Source organism: Myxocyprinus asiaticus, chromosome 43, assembly GCF_019703515.2.
Source record: "Myxocyprinus asiaticus isolate MX2 ecotype Aquarium Trade chromosome 43, UBuf_Myxa_2, whole genome shotgun sequence".
NCBI lineage: Eukaryota > Metazoa > Chordata > Actinopteri > Cypriniformes > Catostomidae > Myxocyprinus > Myxocyprinus asiaticus.
In genome coordinates, this window is record NC_059386.1 from 1216519 (window position 1) to 1234894 (window position 18376).

At 39.1% G+C, this 18376-nt stretch overlaps 2 protein-coding genes across 2 annotated transcripts in view; both read left to right on the forward strand.

Moving 5' to 3' along the window:
• LOC127433385 (uncharacterized) overlaps positions 1 to 18376 on the forward strand; it is a 257954-nt gene that overhangs the window by 19448 nt on the left and 220130 nt on the right. The gene's annotated exons all lie outside the window — the stretch shown is intronic.
• Positions 2390 to 10185, forward strand: LOC127433382 (isochorismatase domain-containing protein 1). Its single transcript, XM_051685243.1, has 5 exons — positions 2390 to 2653; positions 3214 to 3333; positions 3533 to 3736; positions 3957 to 4073; positions 6255 to 10185. The coding sequence occupies exons 1-5, from the start codon at positions 2390 to 2392 to the stop codon at positions 6399 to 6401; spliced, it is 852 nt and encodes a 283-aa protein (XP_051541203.1). The 3' UTR covers positions 6402 to 10185.

Genomic DNA, 18376 nt, shown 5'->3' on the forward strand with positions numbered 1-18376 from the left:
TGGTCATTTAACCAACTTTTGGTGCTTTTGGCAGTGTGGGCAGGTGCCAAATCCTGCTGGAAAATGAAATCAGCATCTTTAAAAAGCTGGTCAGCAGAAGGAAGCATGAAACGCTCCAAAATTTCTTGGTAAATGGGTGCAGTGACTTTGGTTTTCAAAAAACACAATGGACCAACACCAGCAGATGACATTGCACCCCAAATCATCACAGACTGTGGAAACTTAACACTGGACTTCAAGCAACTTGGGCTATGAGCTTCTCCACCCTTCCTCCAGACTCTAGGACCTTGGTTTCCAAATGAAATACAAAACTTGCTCTCATCTGAAAAGAGGACTTTGGAACACTGGGCAACAGTCCAGTTCTTCTTCTCCTTAGCCCAGGTAAGACGCCTCTGACGTTGTCTGTGGTTCAGGAGTGGCTTAACAAGAGGAATACGACAACTGTAGCCAAATTCCTTGACACGTCTGTGTGTGGTGGCTCTTGATGCCTTGACACCAGCCTCAGTCCATTCCTTGTGAAGTTCACCCAAATTCTTGAATCGATTTTGCTTGACAGTCCTCATAAGGCTGCAGTTCTCTCGGTTGGTTGTGCATCTTTTTCTTCCACACTTTTTCCTTCCACTCAACTTTCTGTTAACATGCTTGGATACAGCACTCTGTGAACAGCCAGCTTCTTTGGCAATGAATGTTTGTGGCTTACCCTCCTTGTGAAGGGTGTCAATGATTGTCTTCTGGACAACTGTCAGATCAGCAGTCTTCCCCATGATTGTGTAGCCTAGTGAACCAAACTGAGAGACCATTTTGAAGGCTCAGGAAACCTTTGCAGGTGTTTTGAGTTGATTAGCTGATTGGCATGTCACCATATTCTAATTTTTTGAGATAGTGAATTGGTGGGTTTTTGTTAAATGTGAGCCAAAATCATCACAATTAAAAGAACCAAAGACTTAAACTACTTCAGTCTGTGTGCATTGAATTTATTTAATACACGAGTTTCACAATTTGAGTTGAATTACTGAAATAAATGAACTTTTCCACGACATTCTAATTTATTGAGATGCACCTGTATCTGCTTGTTCACATCATACAACATAATTTACCATTATTTAATTTTCGTTTGATTTATTGTATTTGTGCTTTAGTTTTTTGCTAATACGGGGCACTTTAAACATTTGAGATTCACTGTGAATTGTGTTTGGGAAAAAATACAATCTAAAACCTTTTTCTTCACTCATTGAAGTGAAAAATATATGCAGTGATGTCAATCAGTTTAATTAACCTACTGTAATTATGTAATATTAAATGCAGGTTTAGTTCATGTGTATTCAGCTTTGCATAATCCATTTTCTGTGTGTGGAATAAGCCTGTTATAAACTAATGTAAGAAAGATGGAAACTCAATTACACATTTTAGACAGGTGCATTTGCTCTTATTTATTTAGCATTACAGAAATGACTGCTTTAGCCATATGACCTAATGTATGTTACCTCTTCAACACTTTATTCATCTAAGCTGGGAACATTCATTTTCTTTTATTGTGTGTCATACCTTGTCATCTATAGACATGTATTGTAATGATGTCATGATAATGAGGATGAAAGCCATATCACGATCCAGAATGTTGGCTGTAACATTTACTGTGTGTTTTTTTATTATTTGACTTTGTAATTACAGTTTGGCTTAATAATAAATTGTATTATTAATTATACATTTTATTATTTTGGATTTAATTCGATTATTCATTTGTAGATACAAATATGTTACAGAATATTTTTCTGTAAAAATACTTTTATGGTGATAAAAGAAAGGTTGTTATTGTACGAGTCTTAAACTTGATCAACAGATGAATGCTGTCGTCACCTATAACTGCAGCTGCATCTGAATGGAAATATTATGTAGGGCGACTTCGATCAATGTATTTTCATTTTAAATCATTCATTTGAGCGAATTGGTTCTTTTGAACTATTCGTTTCACTGAATCATTTGAAATCGCTTGAGCGAATCTTTCCAATCATTATTCAGAAGTGTTTACAGGAGGTCAAATGTTGTTGTTTAGTGCCTAATTAAATTGTTTGGGCTTTTAACATGTTATCAAGGAAACAGTTTTGCATTTCAAGTGTCTGATGTGAACCCAATCACAAAAAAATAAATGTAATTTTGGACAATTTACATGTCTGCTTTAATTTACTGGAATAATTCAGCGGATCATCAACGAACACATGTATAAAAAATAATACATTTAAAAAAAAAGATTTTTTTATTTTTTATTATTATTATTATTATAACTGTACGAGCTCCGTTCAGTGGGATTCATATGGGGAACCGATTCTTTCGAACGATTCATTATGGAGTCGTCCATCACTATGAATTCATATGAGAATTCACAAGCATCATGGCGGACTCTCACAGTAACAGTAATCACGTCCCCGTGTTATTGTCGTTCAACGTGTTTTCTCGGCCCTCGTCCGTGCCCGTGAGCTCTGGATATGAAGTGCTCATCCAGAAGTTTCTGTCCATGTACGGATATCAGATCGATGTCCACCGTAAATTCGTGATTCAGTATTTCTCCGAGGAATGGGGTCAGTACATTGATTTGCCGAAGGGATTCGCGATCTCGGAGAAATGTCGGCTCAGATTAGTGCCCGTGCAGATGGATGTAAGATATTATTTCATACTTGACCTCTATTACTAATCAGTGGAAGTGTGTGTTAAAGTGTGTGTTTTATGAGATTGAATTAATAGTCATCTCTCAGTTCTCTAGAAACATTATGCTTGATTTATGAACAATCTTAACAGACACGTTTCAAAGTTCTACTTTAAAATGAAAGATGCGCTTTGGTGAGTCACGAACATGCGTGATGTGCAACTCACTGCAAATTATTATTATCGTCATATGTATTCATATTATAAATCTCCTGTCCACTGATAATGTGAACACAGATCAAATGTTCAGTTACAGGTACTTTCACTTACAATAACAAGACATGAAAACAGTGTCAACACATATTAATGCATATTAATATCAGAATCATGTCATGATGAAAATGAAGTCTTTTTTTTTAGGACCATTAAGATTTGTTTTGTATAGTTTCCAGTCTAGTCCTGGTTTAATAAGTCAACATCATAGATGTGTTACAAACACAATGACTATTTTTAGTTATTTTTTCATTATACTTCTGATTTCATGGCTGTGATTAAAGTGTGTGTGTGTTGTAGATCACGACATTAGGAAACCTGTCACCTGCCACCACAGTGTTCTTCTGCTGTGACATGCAGGAGAGATTCAGACCTGCCATCAAATACTTTGGTGACATCATCAGTGTGGGACAGAGGCTGGTAAAACTGATGAACACTCTTTGTGTCATTGTCATTGAACCTCTGGGCTGGTTAGGTTATTGGTACAACTCCCAGAAGTGCTGATCCATAAACAATCACCTTTGTGCCATTGATGCTGATAGTCAGTGTGCTGTCCAAGTCACTTATGATAAGAAAATATTTTCAGATTTGTGGAAATAAAGATGTTGTGTTTGTCCAGCTGCAGGGAGCTCGTATTCTGGGTATTCCTGTGGTGGTATCGGAGCAGTACCCTAAAGGACTGGGCAGCACAGTGCAGGAGATGGACCTGACCGGCGCTAAAATAGTTTTCCCCAAAACCAAGTTCTCCATGGTGCTTCCTGAGGTGGAGACAGTGCTGGCTGAGATTCCAGGAGTGCGCAGTGTTGTGCTGTTTGGAGTCGAGGTCAGTTCAATCAACAGATGACAGGAAAACTGAAAGTATGAGGTGACCGCTCTAGTTTAACTTTCTCTATTCATAGCAAGATATCTGATGATGACAGTGAACATAATAACCATCCACTCATGCCTGTGATCACATTATTTGGTAACAAATCTACCAACTCTGTCATGACATGTCATATTTGTCTATAGAGAACGCTGACTGAGTGTTTTGTGTGTTGTAGACGCACGTGTGCATTCAGCAGACTGCTCTGGATCTGATAGGACGAGGGTTTGAAGTGCACATTGTTGCTGACGCCACGTCCTCCAGAAGCATGATGGACAGGATGTTTGCACTAGAGGTGAGATGAATCTGCACTTTCAAACTCCATATAATTCTGTTCACTTTAGGAATGAAAATAAAAGACAGTGGGACCTCTTTCATTTATTAATAGCTGACTAGTATTTGATTGATTGCAACAGAAATTGTAGAAAAGAAATATGGAAAGTGCAAACCAACTGACATACTGAATGTATATGTGACATACACTGGCGGCCAAAAGTTTGGAATAATGTACAGATTTTGCTTTTATGGAAAGAAATTAGTACTTCTATTCACCAAAGTGGCATTCAACTGATCACAATGTATAGTCAGGACATTAATGACATGAAAAATTACTATTACAATTTGAAAAAAATACTCAGAACTTCTTAAACTACTTCAAAGAATTCTCATCAAAAAATCCTCCATGTGCAGCAATGACAGCTTTGCAGATCCTTTGGCATTCTAGCTGTCAGTTTGTCCAGATACTCAGAGTGACATTTCACCCCACACTTCCTGTAGCACTTGCCATAGATGTGGATGTCTTATAGAAGATTACACTTCTCATGCACCTTACAGTCTAGCTGATCCCACAAATGCTCAATGGGGTTAAGATCCATAACACTCTTTTCCAATTATCTGTTGTCCAATGTCTGTGTTTCTTTGCCCACTCTAACCTTTTCTTTTTGTTTTTCTGTTTCAAAAGTGGCTTTTTCTTTGCAATTCTTCCCATAAGGCCTGCACCCCTGAGTCTTCTCTTTACTGTTGTACATGAAACTGGTGTTGAGCGGGTAGAATTCAATGAAGCTGTCAGCTGAGGACATGTGAGGCGTCTATTTCTCAAACTAGAGACTCTGATGTACTTATCCTCTTGTTTAGTTGTACATCTGTCCTTCCACATCTCTTTCTGTCCTTGTTAGAGCCAGTTGTCCTTTGTCTTTGAAGACTGTAGTGTACACCTTTGAATGAAATCTTCAGTTTTTTGGCAATTTCAATCATTGTATAGTCTTCATTCCTCAAAACAATGATTGACTGATGAGTTTCTAGAGAAATCTGTTTCTTTTTTGCCATTTTTGACCTAATATTGACCTTAAGACATGCCAGTCTATTGCATACTGTGACAACTCAAAAACAAACACAAAGACAATGTTAAGCTTCATTTAATGAACCAAATATCTTCCAGCAGTGTTTGATATAATGGCAAGTGATTTTCTAGTACCAAATGAGCAATTTAGCATGATTACTCAAGGATAAGGTATTGGAGTGATGGCTGCTGGAAATGGGGCCTGTCTAGATTTGATCAAAAATGACTTTTTTCAAATAGTGATGGTGCTGTTTTTTACATCAGTAATGTCCTGACTATACTTTGTGATCAGTTGAATGCCACTTTGGTGAATTAAAGTACCAATTTCCTTCAGAAACAGCAAAATCTGTACATAATTCCAGACTTTTGGCCACCTGACAGCATGAGTGAATTCTATATTATTCACAATAATCTTTACACATGGTTTCTATAATGAATGCACTGTATTACAATGCACATTCTTCTTTATGTGATGAAAATGTAATAACTCCAGCTCTGAAATTACTTTTCAGATGATGACACCTAAGTGTGTGTTTCTCAATCATTTCCTGGAGTACCACTAACACAACACATGTTGGATGTCTCCCTTATTTGACTCAGATCATGGAGCCTCTACTAATGAACTAATCAGTCAAATCGGATGTGTTAGATAAAGGAGACATCCAAAATGTGTAGTGAAACACTCACCTAGGTCATGCGGGCTATTGGTTAATCTCAACTGATTTTGCTATTTAGACACAGATTTAGGCTATTGTTGTAGGTAATGCAGCCTTTCTAGAGTCTCACCAATAGAGTCATTTAATTCTGTTTATAGTTTTAATTCAGCAAAGAATGCTAGAAAAGTGTGTGCCGGTGTTTTTTCTCTTTCACAATCCACTACAAACTCACATTCAGATCTCACTCCATTCTCCAATAATAGACACGGCCACTTTAAACCAGCCAATCGATTCCTGATGGATAAAATCAAGTCCCTCCCTATATTTTGCCTCATGCATAAAATTCTGGAAGTTTAATGAGTCGCGAATGCCAACTATGAAAATTTGGAGCCCCCAATATCAGTATTATTCTGTGAAAAATAGAGCTCCGGTGGGCAATTAATATTGCATAAGTTTATTGTGCTTTTCTTGTGGTCTTCAGCGTCTGGCTCGCACTGGAATCATCATCACCACCAGTGAATCGGTTCTTCTGCAGCTGGTGTCTGATAAAGAACATCCAAAGTTCAAAGAGATTCAGAACATCATTAAAGCCAGCGCTCCAGAGTCAGGCCTGTTGTCAAAGGTCTAATCAGACCCCAGATTAAAGGTCAACCTAAACGTGCTCTACATATCACATCTTCACACACACAAATGTGCTGGAATGGGTTGAAATGCTCACCGGCAGACATTTGTGCCCAAGCTTTAAATGTACTTCACATGTAGTTCAAAAGCTATATGTGACATTTAGGATCCTAAAATAATCCAAAATGTATTTCTATTTTTAGATGTGTGAAATGAGTGTGATATGAGAGCAAAATATTTGACCTGAACGCATTCATCCTTCTGTTGATTTTGAATGAATGTGTCTGTGCTCTGATTAGCAAAAAAGCACCAAAATAAAGAATTCCTACTAAAAGAACTGCACAATTGGAAATAGAATGTTTTTCTATATAACTCAATTACTGCAAACATTTGCTGTGAATGTAAGTACAGTTAAATGATGTTTGGGGACACATGCTTTTCAATGCTTTTTGGGGTTTCGTCTCTTGCTTTAGTTTTAGATAACTGAGCCCATGTATGGCTCGCCTTGCACACCTTTAGTTAACTATGCTACACAAGTGTCATGCTTGACTTCGTAGGGCTACAGTATATAACCAGTGGAAATCATTAGTTTAAGATGCTTTTGTTTATTCCCATTCTGTAATGTGATTTATTAAGAGATGTTTATTATTTCTGTAGTGATTATTATACTCTATTATTGTATTTTAAGCCTGTATGGTTTGAACATCAGACTACCTCTCATCTAAACATGCTGGTTACATCATGGTCACGTCACGACATTTTAGACAGTTTAGACATTCACACATTTCTGTGTGTCACAAGAACAGCACCTTTACCAAAACAATTGAAGCTTAGTCAAATATTATTTTTATAATAAGGCTTACCGTCACAAAGAGTCATTTTCCAGAATGAGAGCGTCAGGGGTGCGTACAGTTCTGCAGTTTTCCAGAAAGAAATTACATTTATGTGTAAACCTGTTTGTTTTGTTTTTTTGCATTGTTAGATTCAAATCTTGATTTATTGCCCAAACCCAGTAGACTGCACTTACTGACATCCTGAGGCAGAGGATTGTCATTTACAGTTTTATTTATTGATATTTCTTGTGTGTAAGTGTGTGTGATTTGTGTTTAAAGAATTTTGACAGTGTGTACATGTATATGGGAAGAAAACTATGTATTTGGTGCCTACTGCTGACCAGTCTCTACTGATTGTACGAAGCGCAGATACATTTTCTTGATGTGACAAAATTATTTTGTGGAATCTGCTCTAATATCTGATGTGAATAAATGTTTATATGCACTAAATCTTGTAAATGTGAAGATGTTTCATTTATGTTGGTGTAGAAATGTATGTATTTCATCCCAACAAATTTTGAAAAGGGAGAAGGCAAAGTGGGTGTGTGAGCTGCACTATATCATGTAGCAGGAGTGAAGAGTTTCTGTGCTTTGAGTTTATTTTTGCTGCATTCGGGGGTGGGGGTCTTCGGATACACTAGATAAAATGAGAAATGTAATATGAATTTTGTCATTTCTGTACCACTGGTTCTAACTCATTATTTTTTACAAATCTTGCCACTCTTAGGCCACGTCCACACTAATATGTTTTCATTTGAAACATACACTTTGGCCTTCTGTTCACACTGATAGAGCATTTTTGTCCATTGAAAACTGAGCTTTTTGAAAATACTCTCCCAAGTGAATACATTTGAAAATGCCATCTTCATGTTGTAGTGTGGACAGGGAAAATGCTGATATTTGAAACTGAGGACGTATCTGTTGTCATGAGATGTAGTCATGTGATCCATTCAACCCAAAACAATCAAGATGGTGGCCCATGTTGTAATGGTGTTGTTGTGCCTGCTATTCATTTTGATAGCGTTGTTAAAGATAAATGTTACTTTGTACAGCCTTCACATTGCATTCCTTCAAAGGTGACGGGACGTTTACTCTGGATTGCTGATCGACGGTGGAACACGAGGACAATTGCATTTCAGACCGTAAATGGAAATAACGCTGGGCCACGCATCTTACGTTTTTTTCACATGCACAGTAAGGAAATTATCTGGGGGTACTTCAGCAAGGCTGGAATCTAGCAGATTCATCTTTGTGAAGGGACACATGAATCAAGCCATGTACAAGGTTGTCCTGTAAGAAAACTTGCTTCCTTCAGCTTTAAAAATGTTCCCCAACTCAGGATTGGTTTTTCCAGCAGGACAATGCTTCATGCCACACAGCCAGGTCAATCAAGGTGTGGATGGAGGACCAGCAGATCAAGACCCTGTCATGGCCAACCCAATCTTCAGACCTGAACCCCATTGAAAACCTCTGGAATGTGATTTTTGTGCCAGGAGTGGCATAAAGTCACCCAACAGCAATGTGAAAGACTGGTAGAAAGCATGCCAAGAAGCATGAAAGTTGTGATTAAAAATCAGGGTTATTATATATACACTTATGAGCCAAAACATTATGACCATCTGCCTAATATGCTGTTGGTCCTCCGCGTGCCACCAAAACAGCGCCGACCCGCCGAGGCATTGACTTTGCAAAACCCCTGAAGGTGTCCCGTGGTATCTGGCACCAAAAAATTAGCAGCAGATCCTTCGAGTCCTGTAAATTGTGAGGTGGAGCCTGTCAGGATTTTGGACTTGTTATTCTTTGTTTTAGCCACTTGAGGGCCTCAGTGGTCTCTCTTATGTTGTTTTTCCCTGAGTCATCATTATTGCTGTCACCTGTGTCTCATTCCCCTATGTGTATTTAAGATGGTTTATTCCCTTGCTTCAGTGCTTGGTGTTGAGTTGTTTTAAGACAAGCTACCTGTGCATCTGTTCTTGTGTTTCTTCCCTGTGGATTATTCTATGCAAGTTTTTTCTTTGTGGATTATATTTTTCTCTTTGCTTTTGTTTGCACTATTTCCTGACTGGATTATATTTTTGTTTTTTACCTGTTTGGATTGGTCCCCTAGGTAGCCCCATAGCTGTGCACACTTAACTTGGCTGGACACTTGAAGGGCCCCTTAACCTTTCTCTAGCATCCCTCAAATGCCAGTTCATGCCTCCACACCACATTCTTACTCCTATGCAAGATTGGCTTACAGTCTCTTGAGTCTTAGAAACAGGCTAAGAGGCTAATTTTGGCTAAGGTCCTTTAACTGTCATTGTGGCACAACTGCACAGTCATCTGCCCCTTAACAAGCTATTAGAACCTTTTCAATCTGGGTTCAGATCGGAGCACAATAGCAAGACTGCCCTGGTTTGAGTTTAGGACTGCACCTAACGATTATTTTTTTTATCGATTAATCTAATGATTCTTTTTCTGATTAGTCGATTAATCTAATGACTAATTTGCCGATTATTCGAAAGATTTTTGTATAATTATTACTTGATTAATATAACAATAACCCAAAATAAATATACAAAACTTGTCTCATTAATATTTCAATATTTTATTAAATCATCTCTTAAACACAAACAAATGTACAAGAAACAAAGTGTGCACTGCAGGGCATTATTCTGCAACAAAAAACAGTGTTACTATGAATGCAAACTTTAATACAGTGAAAAAGAAACTCTTAGCATAACACATATATATAAATAAATAAACATTTCCAACATTCTTTTGAATGTCCATGTACTAAAATAAAATATTTGATGCCATGAGTGTACCTTCATTAACTATTAGTATTATTTTGAATGGCCATGGAAAATGAAGCAATGTGATAACAATTTTACCTGGTCGCAAAAAGTAGTCCGTTAATTTACCTGATGATCTTTCACCTTTTGCTGACCCTTTATGCTTCGCAGAGCTAATGTGTGCTTCTAAATCACTTGCACCTTTATTAGCAACAGCTTTACATGTCATACATTCTGCTTCCCACGGATCTCGACCTGGACGAAAGCATGGGAATTGTTTGTGCAAATCTTCTGTAAATTTGCACTTTCGTTTGGGCATTGTTTCCACTCAGCTGTCATTTGCTGCTGCTGTCAAGCAACTGTTTGATGCTGAGCACAACAGTGCTTTGCGCGTTCGCGGAGAGATTGACAGGCAGGAATTTGGCCAATAGTTGCTGCAAGCCTCTTATAATCTACCAATTGTGTGCAAGAAGGCGGGACTTACAAAGAGGGGTTAAAGCAATGCAAATATGCGCGCACAATGAAGTATTAGACCAGATGCACGTCATAATGCAACTAAAGCCGAATCTCGGACATTTTCGCAAATTTAGAAATCCTGGCCGGATGCTTTTTTTAAGGCCGAAAAAGAGGACATGTCCGGGGAAAAGAGGACGTATGGTCACCCTACGTTAGCAGCGGTGCAGAAATTACTTTTAACATGGGGGCAATGAGGAAACATTTAGAAAATCAATTTAAAGTGACTACTACTAACAGAAACACGTGTTGTAATACTAATATGTCATGCTTGGGTGGGGACAAGAAGTAAACAGGACTTACGGTGCTGCCTTGCTGCCGTCTTGACAAAGCGCTCTGGGATGCTTTCGCTTCAAGTGTTCGTTCATGGCGGTTGTACTGCCGTGATAAGCCATTTCCAATTTGCATAGCTTACACAGCACCACATTGTTGGGTCTCTGGCTAAAATACTCCCACGTTTTAGATGACCGTAGACAAGTTTTTTGTTTTAGCTGCAGCTTGTTTTTCGGGGGAATCCATACTTAAACCGGGCGCTGCCATTTTAATTACTCCATTGCGACGCGCCGATGCATGTTATGCAAATCGACGTATTTCTGTAATCGATGACGTCAATTACATCGATGAATCGTCCCAGACCTATTTGAATTATGAATAACCTTCTCATCTCAGCTGATTCGGAAGCCTGTAATATTCTGGTTCTGTTAGACCTGAGTGCTGCATTTGATATGGTGTGTCATACTATTCTTCTTGATAGACAGGGGAGCTGGCTTGGACTTTCTGGTACTGTGCTTACATGGTTCAGATCTTACTGATCTTTCCCAGTTTGTTGTCCTGGGAAACAACAAATCTGAAACTGCACAGGTTTGTCAGGGTGTCCCACAGGGGTCAGTCCTGTGTCCTATACTTTTCGGTATTTACATGCTGCTTCTTGGGCAGATTATTAAGAAATGCGGTTTGGGGTATCATTGCTATGCTGATTATACTCAAATTTATATCAGTACAAAGTCTGACATTACATCCACCTCAACAGTTCTTTCTGAGTGTTTGCAGGAAATAAAAATATGGATGCATTATAATTTTCTAAAACTTAATTGCTCCAAGACTGAGGTTATCCTCACTGGCACACTAGCATACACTCACATATGTAAAAATTTCAAACTGACTGTAGATAACAGCTTGGTATTGCCCTCTACTCAAGCGCACAATCTTGGTGTTATTTTTGATATTCACTTGACATTTGATGCACATATGAGTATCTCATAATTGTATCATCTTAGATACATCGGCAGACTCAGGCCTTTCCTCTCACTCTAGTTACACTTCCTGTTCTGGTTGCTGCCGGCACGCTGCACGAGTCTGTGTTTGTAGCTTGCTAGCCTGCTTAGCATTGCGTATTCTTATACGTTCATCATTTTATCCTTACCGTGTGCTTCGGTTTTTTCCACTTTTCTACTGTTTCAACTGCGTGTATTTTACTGTGCACACCCGTTTCTCTCTTTTTTTCGTTTCTTTTTTCTGCTTGTCTACATCTCGCGTCACGACTGCGTGCATTTGTTTTCTCTGCGTTTTAAACTGATTATTGCATCAGTCTCAATGATCAGGAACCACATTGATCTCAAACCCTCGCCGCTCATGAACAACCATAACAACAACAAACAATTGCGATAAGTCATGGCATCCACACATGTTATTTCTTCCTGCATTGCATGCCACATGTTTACTATAGCTTCTTCCATCAGCAGTGAGGGATTTACATGTGCTAAATATAAGGAATTAGTCAGGCTGACAGAGAAGGTTAATGAGTTTGAGACACGCATCCGAACGCTAGTGGAGGTCAGTGAGAAAGTGAAGTCGGTAGATACTGTTTCGGATGCGGTAGTACAGTGAACAACACACACACTTTGGTTCCGGCTGTAGAGCCCCCGCAGCAGGGCGTTTGGGTGACGTATCGGCGGCATACTCGCTCAGCAAAGCAACACCACTCTCCCGTTCCTGTTAGGGTTTCCAATCGATTCTCCCCACTCAGTGATGCACCCACTGAGAATCATGTTGTAAGAGCCTTAGTAATAGGTGATTCTGTTGTAAGGAACATGGAAATAGAGACTCCAGCCACTTTTGTTAAATGCAGTTCGGGGGCTCGGGCATCTGACATCAGATCAAATTTACAAGTGCTGGCTAATGGTAAACGTACATTTTCTAAAATTGTTATTCATTTCGGCACTAATGATGTCCGGCTTCGCCAGTCGGAGATCACTAAAGATAATGTTAAAGAGGTGTGTGAACTTGCAAAAATGATGTCAGACTCTGTAATATGCACTGGCCCCCTCCCTGCTCGTCGTGGTGATAAGGTTTATAGTAGATTAGTGTCACTGAACGGATGTCTGAGTGGTGTCTGGAGAATAGCATAGGATTTAAAGACTATTAGAAGAGTTTTTGGGGTAGACATGACCTGCGAAATAGAGACAGACTCTATCCCCCCAGGGAAGGTGCCACTCTCCTCTCTAGTAATTTGACTCATAGTCTTAATAATAATAGTATTTGACTAACTGGGGCCCAGGTCAGGAAGTAGACAAACTGGTTAACTGGAATGTCTGCTAGCTGCCTTGAGATGTCACACAGGTCACAGAAACTGCAACACATAGATGTCAAGGAATGCAGAGGCAGGACCCAAAAGCAGAATTAAAAAGGGGATTTATTTATAAAAAACTAAAACCAACATAAAACTCCCACAAGGGGGAAAACAAACATAAACAACCCCGTAGGGGAAAATGAAAAATCCAGAGCTGGGTAAGAGGGAAATGGGGAAACAGGACCAACCGGACAGGGATGGGATGAAGAACAAACAAGACCGACCGACTGGATCACACTAGACACACAAGACCGACTGGTAAACAAGACGAACTGGCACTGGACAGCAAACATGAAGAGACTAAAATAGGGAGTGAAATCAACAGGTTAACAAGACAGGGCAGGTGTGACTAATAAACAAATAATGACCAAAAAAGGAGGCGGGGTATGATGTAAGACAAAGAGACACCTGGCAAGACAGGACACCTGTGCGAGAGTTTGGCCCCACACAAATCGGAAATCACAGAACGAAGTGACCGAACCTCATCACAATGTGAAGACAGCTCACGACCCGGGCGTGCAGCGCAATGCAAGCACGATGCAAGGCGCACCCGTGTTCATGAGAGACAGACATAAACTATTGACTCAAGTGCATGCTGCCAAGATGACATAAGCTCGATGCACCCACATCAGTAACAGTCAGACATGGAGTATGAGTGTCCGGATCCCAACACAGACCGAAACCGAACCAGACAGAAAGTCAGGACCCAGACACCATACTCCAGACATGAAACAAGACAGACCGAAGAGCGCACGGCAGGGAACACAACCGAAACCGTGCGCTCACACAAAGACAGACTACGAAACACAAGACAGACATGGGACAATGATGCCACTGTCCTGTCAGACAAAAACCCAGACTGACAGGACCATGATAATAGAGACTGTATCACCTAGATATCATATAGAGACTGTGTCTGTTCCTCAAACTACCAAACACAAAATTCTCACTAAATCATTAAAAAAAAAAAATTATTAAGGTCAAACTTGAAGAAAAAAAATTAAGATAAACATCATATGAAGGTAGGGCTACTAAACATTAGATCTCTTTCTATTTACAGAATTGTAAATGAAATTATTACAGATCAGGGTTTGGATGTGCTCTGTTTGACTGAAACCTGACTTAAACCGGATGAATATATTAGTTTAAATGAATCAGCTCCCCCAGGTTATTGTTATAAACATGAGCCTCATCTTAAGGGTTGAGGAGGAGGTGTTGATACAATTTACATGGAAGTTTTTGGTGTTACTCAGAGGACAGGATATAAGTTTAAGTCTTTTGAACTAATAATGCTTAATGTGACACCGTCAGATATAAATGAAAAAATCTGTCGTCTTTTGCCCTTGCTACAGTATATTGAACCTTGGAGAATTTGCAAATTTTCTATCAGATCCAGTAGTTACTGTAGATAGAGCTTTAATTGTTGGTGACTTCAACATTTACATAGATAATGAAAATGACACATTGGGATTAGCATTTATCGATATTCTCAACTCTCTTGGAGTCAGACAAAATGTGACAGGACCAACTCATCGCCATAATCATATGCTAGATTTAATTCTGTCATATGGAGTTGATGTTGATACTATAGAAATTCTACCGCAGAGCAATGACATCTCAGATCATTACCTTGTGTCTTGTTTGCTGTGATCAGCTAATGTCACTCAATCTGCACAACGCTATCATTCGTAAAATGGCAGTTATCAAACCACTAATTAAGAAGCCACAGCTTGAGCCTGGTGAATTAGCTAATTATAGACCGATTTCAAATCTACCATTTATGTCGAAAATACTAGAAAAGTTAGTGTCCTCCCCACTATGTTCATTTCTACAGAGAAATAGTATATATTAACAATTTCAATCAGGATTTAGGCATCATCACAGTACAGAGACTGCACTTATCAGTTACTGATGACTTGCTCTTATCTTCTGATCACAGCTGCATTTCTCTTCTAGTGCATTTAGATCTTAGCCTTCGACACCATAGATCATGACATTCTCTTGAATAGGCTAGAGAATTATGTTGGCATTTGTTGACTTGCATTAGCATGGTTCAGGTCCTATTTATCAGACTGCTACCACTTTTTACGTGTAAATGAGGAATGGTCAAATCAAACAAAAGTATGGAGTGCCACAAAGATCAGTTTTAGGACATCTGCTTTTCTCCTTATATATGCTTCCCCTGGAATAATGTGGAACCGTGGAATAAGTTTCCACTGTTATGCTGACGATACCCAACTTTATATTTCTTTTAAACCCGACGAAATTTACTGTTACATTGTCTTCAACAGCGAAGAACTTAGGTGTTATATTTGATACCAATCTGTCCTTTGAAAATCTAATTTCCAATGTTTGTAGAACAGCATTCTTCCACCTCAGAAATATTAAGTTAAGACACATGCTCTCTGTTGCTGATGCCGAAGAACTAATTCAAGCGTTCATGACCTCAAGACTAGATTATTGTAATGCACTACTGGGAGGATGTCCAGCAAGTTCAATAAATTAACTTCAATTGGTTCAAAATGCCAGAATGCTGACTAGAACCAATAAATATGATCATACTAGCCAAATTTTATAGTCATTACATTGGCTACCTGTTGAGTTTAGTATTAATTTTAAAATTCTGTTAACTGCATACAAAGCTTTGAATTGTCTAGCTCCACAGTACTTAAGTGGCCTTCTAACATGCTATATTCCATCACATTCATTACAATCACAAAATTCTGGCCTGTTAATAGTTCCTACAATATCAAAATCCAATTTGGCTCCAAAACTAATAGTCTCCCTAACACTGTTCGGGACACAGACACACTCTTAAGTCTAGACTAAAGACTCATCTATTTAGCCAGGCATAAACTAATTTATCTATCAACTCACAATTAGGCTGCTTTAGTTAGGTCTGCCTGAACCAGAAACATCTATCATGATCTATAATTCTGCAATAAATTAAATGGCATCTACGCTAATATTATTCTATTTGTTTCCATGTCTCAACCTCAGGATTCATGTCCCAAGGTTACCAGAGCTGGCCAGATCCAGCTCCGTTCCTGCTTGGTGTTGGACTCCATTGCTATGTGTCGCTGAGTGATGATGATAAACTACAGCCGGTGCTAGCCAGACATCACTTTGATCTTTTACAATGGACTTCAGAGGATGAACTGATGCCAACTTCAACTGTAAGACTCTTCTGATAATACAGGTGCATCTCAATAAATTAGAATGTCGTGGAAAAGTTCATTTATTTCAGTAATTCAACTCAAATTGTGAAACTCGTGTATTAAATAAATTCAATGCACACAGACTGAAGTAGTTTAAGTCTTTGGTTCTTTTAATTGTGATGATTTTGGCTCACATTTAACAAAAACCCACCAATTCACTATCTCAAAAAATTAGAATACATCATAAGACCAATAAAAAAAATTTTTTAGTGAATTGTTGGCCTTCTGGAAAGTATGTTCATTTACTGTATATGTACTCAATACTTGGTAGGGGCTCCTTTTGCTTTAATTACTGCCTCAATTCGGCATGGCATGGAGGTGATCAGTTTGTGGCACTGCTGAGGTGGTATGGAAGCCCAGGTTTCTTTGACAGTGGCCTTCAGCTCATCTGCATTTTTTGGTCTCTTGTTTCTCATTTTCCTCTTGACAATACCCCATAGATTCTCTATGGGGTTCAGGTCTGGTGAGTTTGCTGGCCAGTCAAGCACACCAACACCATGGTCATTTAACCAACTTTTGGTGCTTTTGGCAGTGTGGGCAGGTGCCAAATCCTGCTGGAAAATGAAATCAGCATCTTTAAAAAGCTGGTCAGCAGAAGGAAGCATGAAGTGCTCCAAAATTTCTTGGTAAATGGGTGCAGTGACTTTGGTTTTCAAAAAACACAATGGACCAACACCAGCAGATGACATTGCACCCCAAATCATCACAGACTGTGGAAACTTAACACTGGACTTCAAGCAACTTGGGCTATGAGCTTCTCCACCCTTCCTCCAGACTCTAGGACCTTGGTTTCCAAATGAAATACAAAACTTGCTCTCATCTGAAAAAGAGGACTTTGGAACACTGGGCAACAGTCCAGTTCTTCTTCTCCTCAGCCCAGGTAAGATGCCTCTGATGTTGTCTGTGGTTCAGGAGTGGCTTAACAAGAGGAATACGACAACAGTAGCCAAATTCCTTGACATGTCTGTGTGTGGTGGCTCTTGATGCCTTGACACCAGCCTCAGTCCATTCCTTGTGAAGTTCACCCAAATTCTTGAATCGATTTTGCTTGACAATCATAAGGCTGCGGTTCTCTCGGTTGGTTGTGCATCTTTTTCTTCCACACTTTTTCCTTCCACTCAACTTTCTGTTAACATGCTTGGATACAGCACTCTGTGAACAGCCAGCTTCTTTGGCAATGAATGTTTGTGGCTTACCCTCCTTATGAAGGGTGTCAATGATTGTCTTCTGGACAACTGTCAGATCAGCAGTCTTCCCCATGATTGTGTAGCCTAGTGAACCAAACTGAGAGACCATTTTGAAGGCTCAGGAAACCTTTGCAGGTGTTTTGAGTTGATTAGCTGATTGGCATGTCACCATATTCTAATTTTTTGAGATAGTGAATTGGTGGGTTTTTGTTAAATGTGAGCCAAAATCATCACAATTAAAAGAACCAAAGACTTAAACTACTTCAGCTTGTGTGCATTGAATTTATTTAATACACGAGTTTCACAATTTGAGTGGAATTACTGAAATAAATGAACTTTTCCACGACATTCTAATTTATTGAGATGCACCTGTATTAGGCGTTTCATTAATATCATGTGGTAAGTGGTGAATGATCAGACTCCAGTCGCTTCCATCTCACTTAATGCCGAAAAGACATTTGATATGGTAGAATGGGATTATCTTTTTAAGATTTTGGAAATGTACGGGTTTGGGAGTACGTTTATTGGATGGATTAAGTTACTTTATAGACACCCAGTAGCAGCGGTACAAACAAATGGATTAATTTCAGATTATTTTACTCTGGATAGGGGCACTCGGCAGGGTTCCCCTCTTTTCCCATTATTTTTTGGTCTTGCCCTTGAACCATTAGCAGCCGCGAAAAGAAAGGAGGATTATTTTCATGATGGTGGGAGGTGTGGCACATAAGCTGCTGCTTTATGCAGATGATATTTTATTATTCATCTCTGACCCTACTAGATCTACTATGCCTTTCCTCCACAGAATTATTAATTCCTTTTCTAAGTTCT

Excerpts from the sequence above, each read along its gene's own strand:
- LOC127433382 (XM_051685243.1), top strand. The coding sequence starts at position 2,390 with ATGGCGGACTCTCACAGTAACAGTAATCACGTCCCCGTGTTATTGTCG. Across the intron at positions 3,334-3,532 it reads TCAGTGTGGGACAGAGGCTG|CTGCAGGGAGCTCGTATTCT; the intron begins GTAAAACTGATG and ends GTGTTTGTCCAG. Across the intron at positions 4,074-6,254 it reads ACAGGATGTTTGCACTAGAG|CGTCTGGCTCGCACTGGAAT; the intron begins GTGAGATGAATC and ends TGTGGTCTTCAG.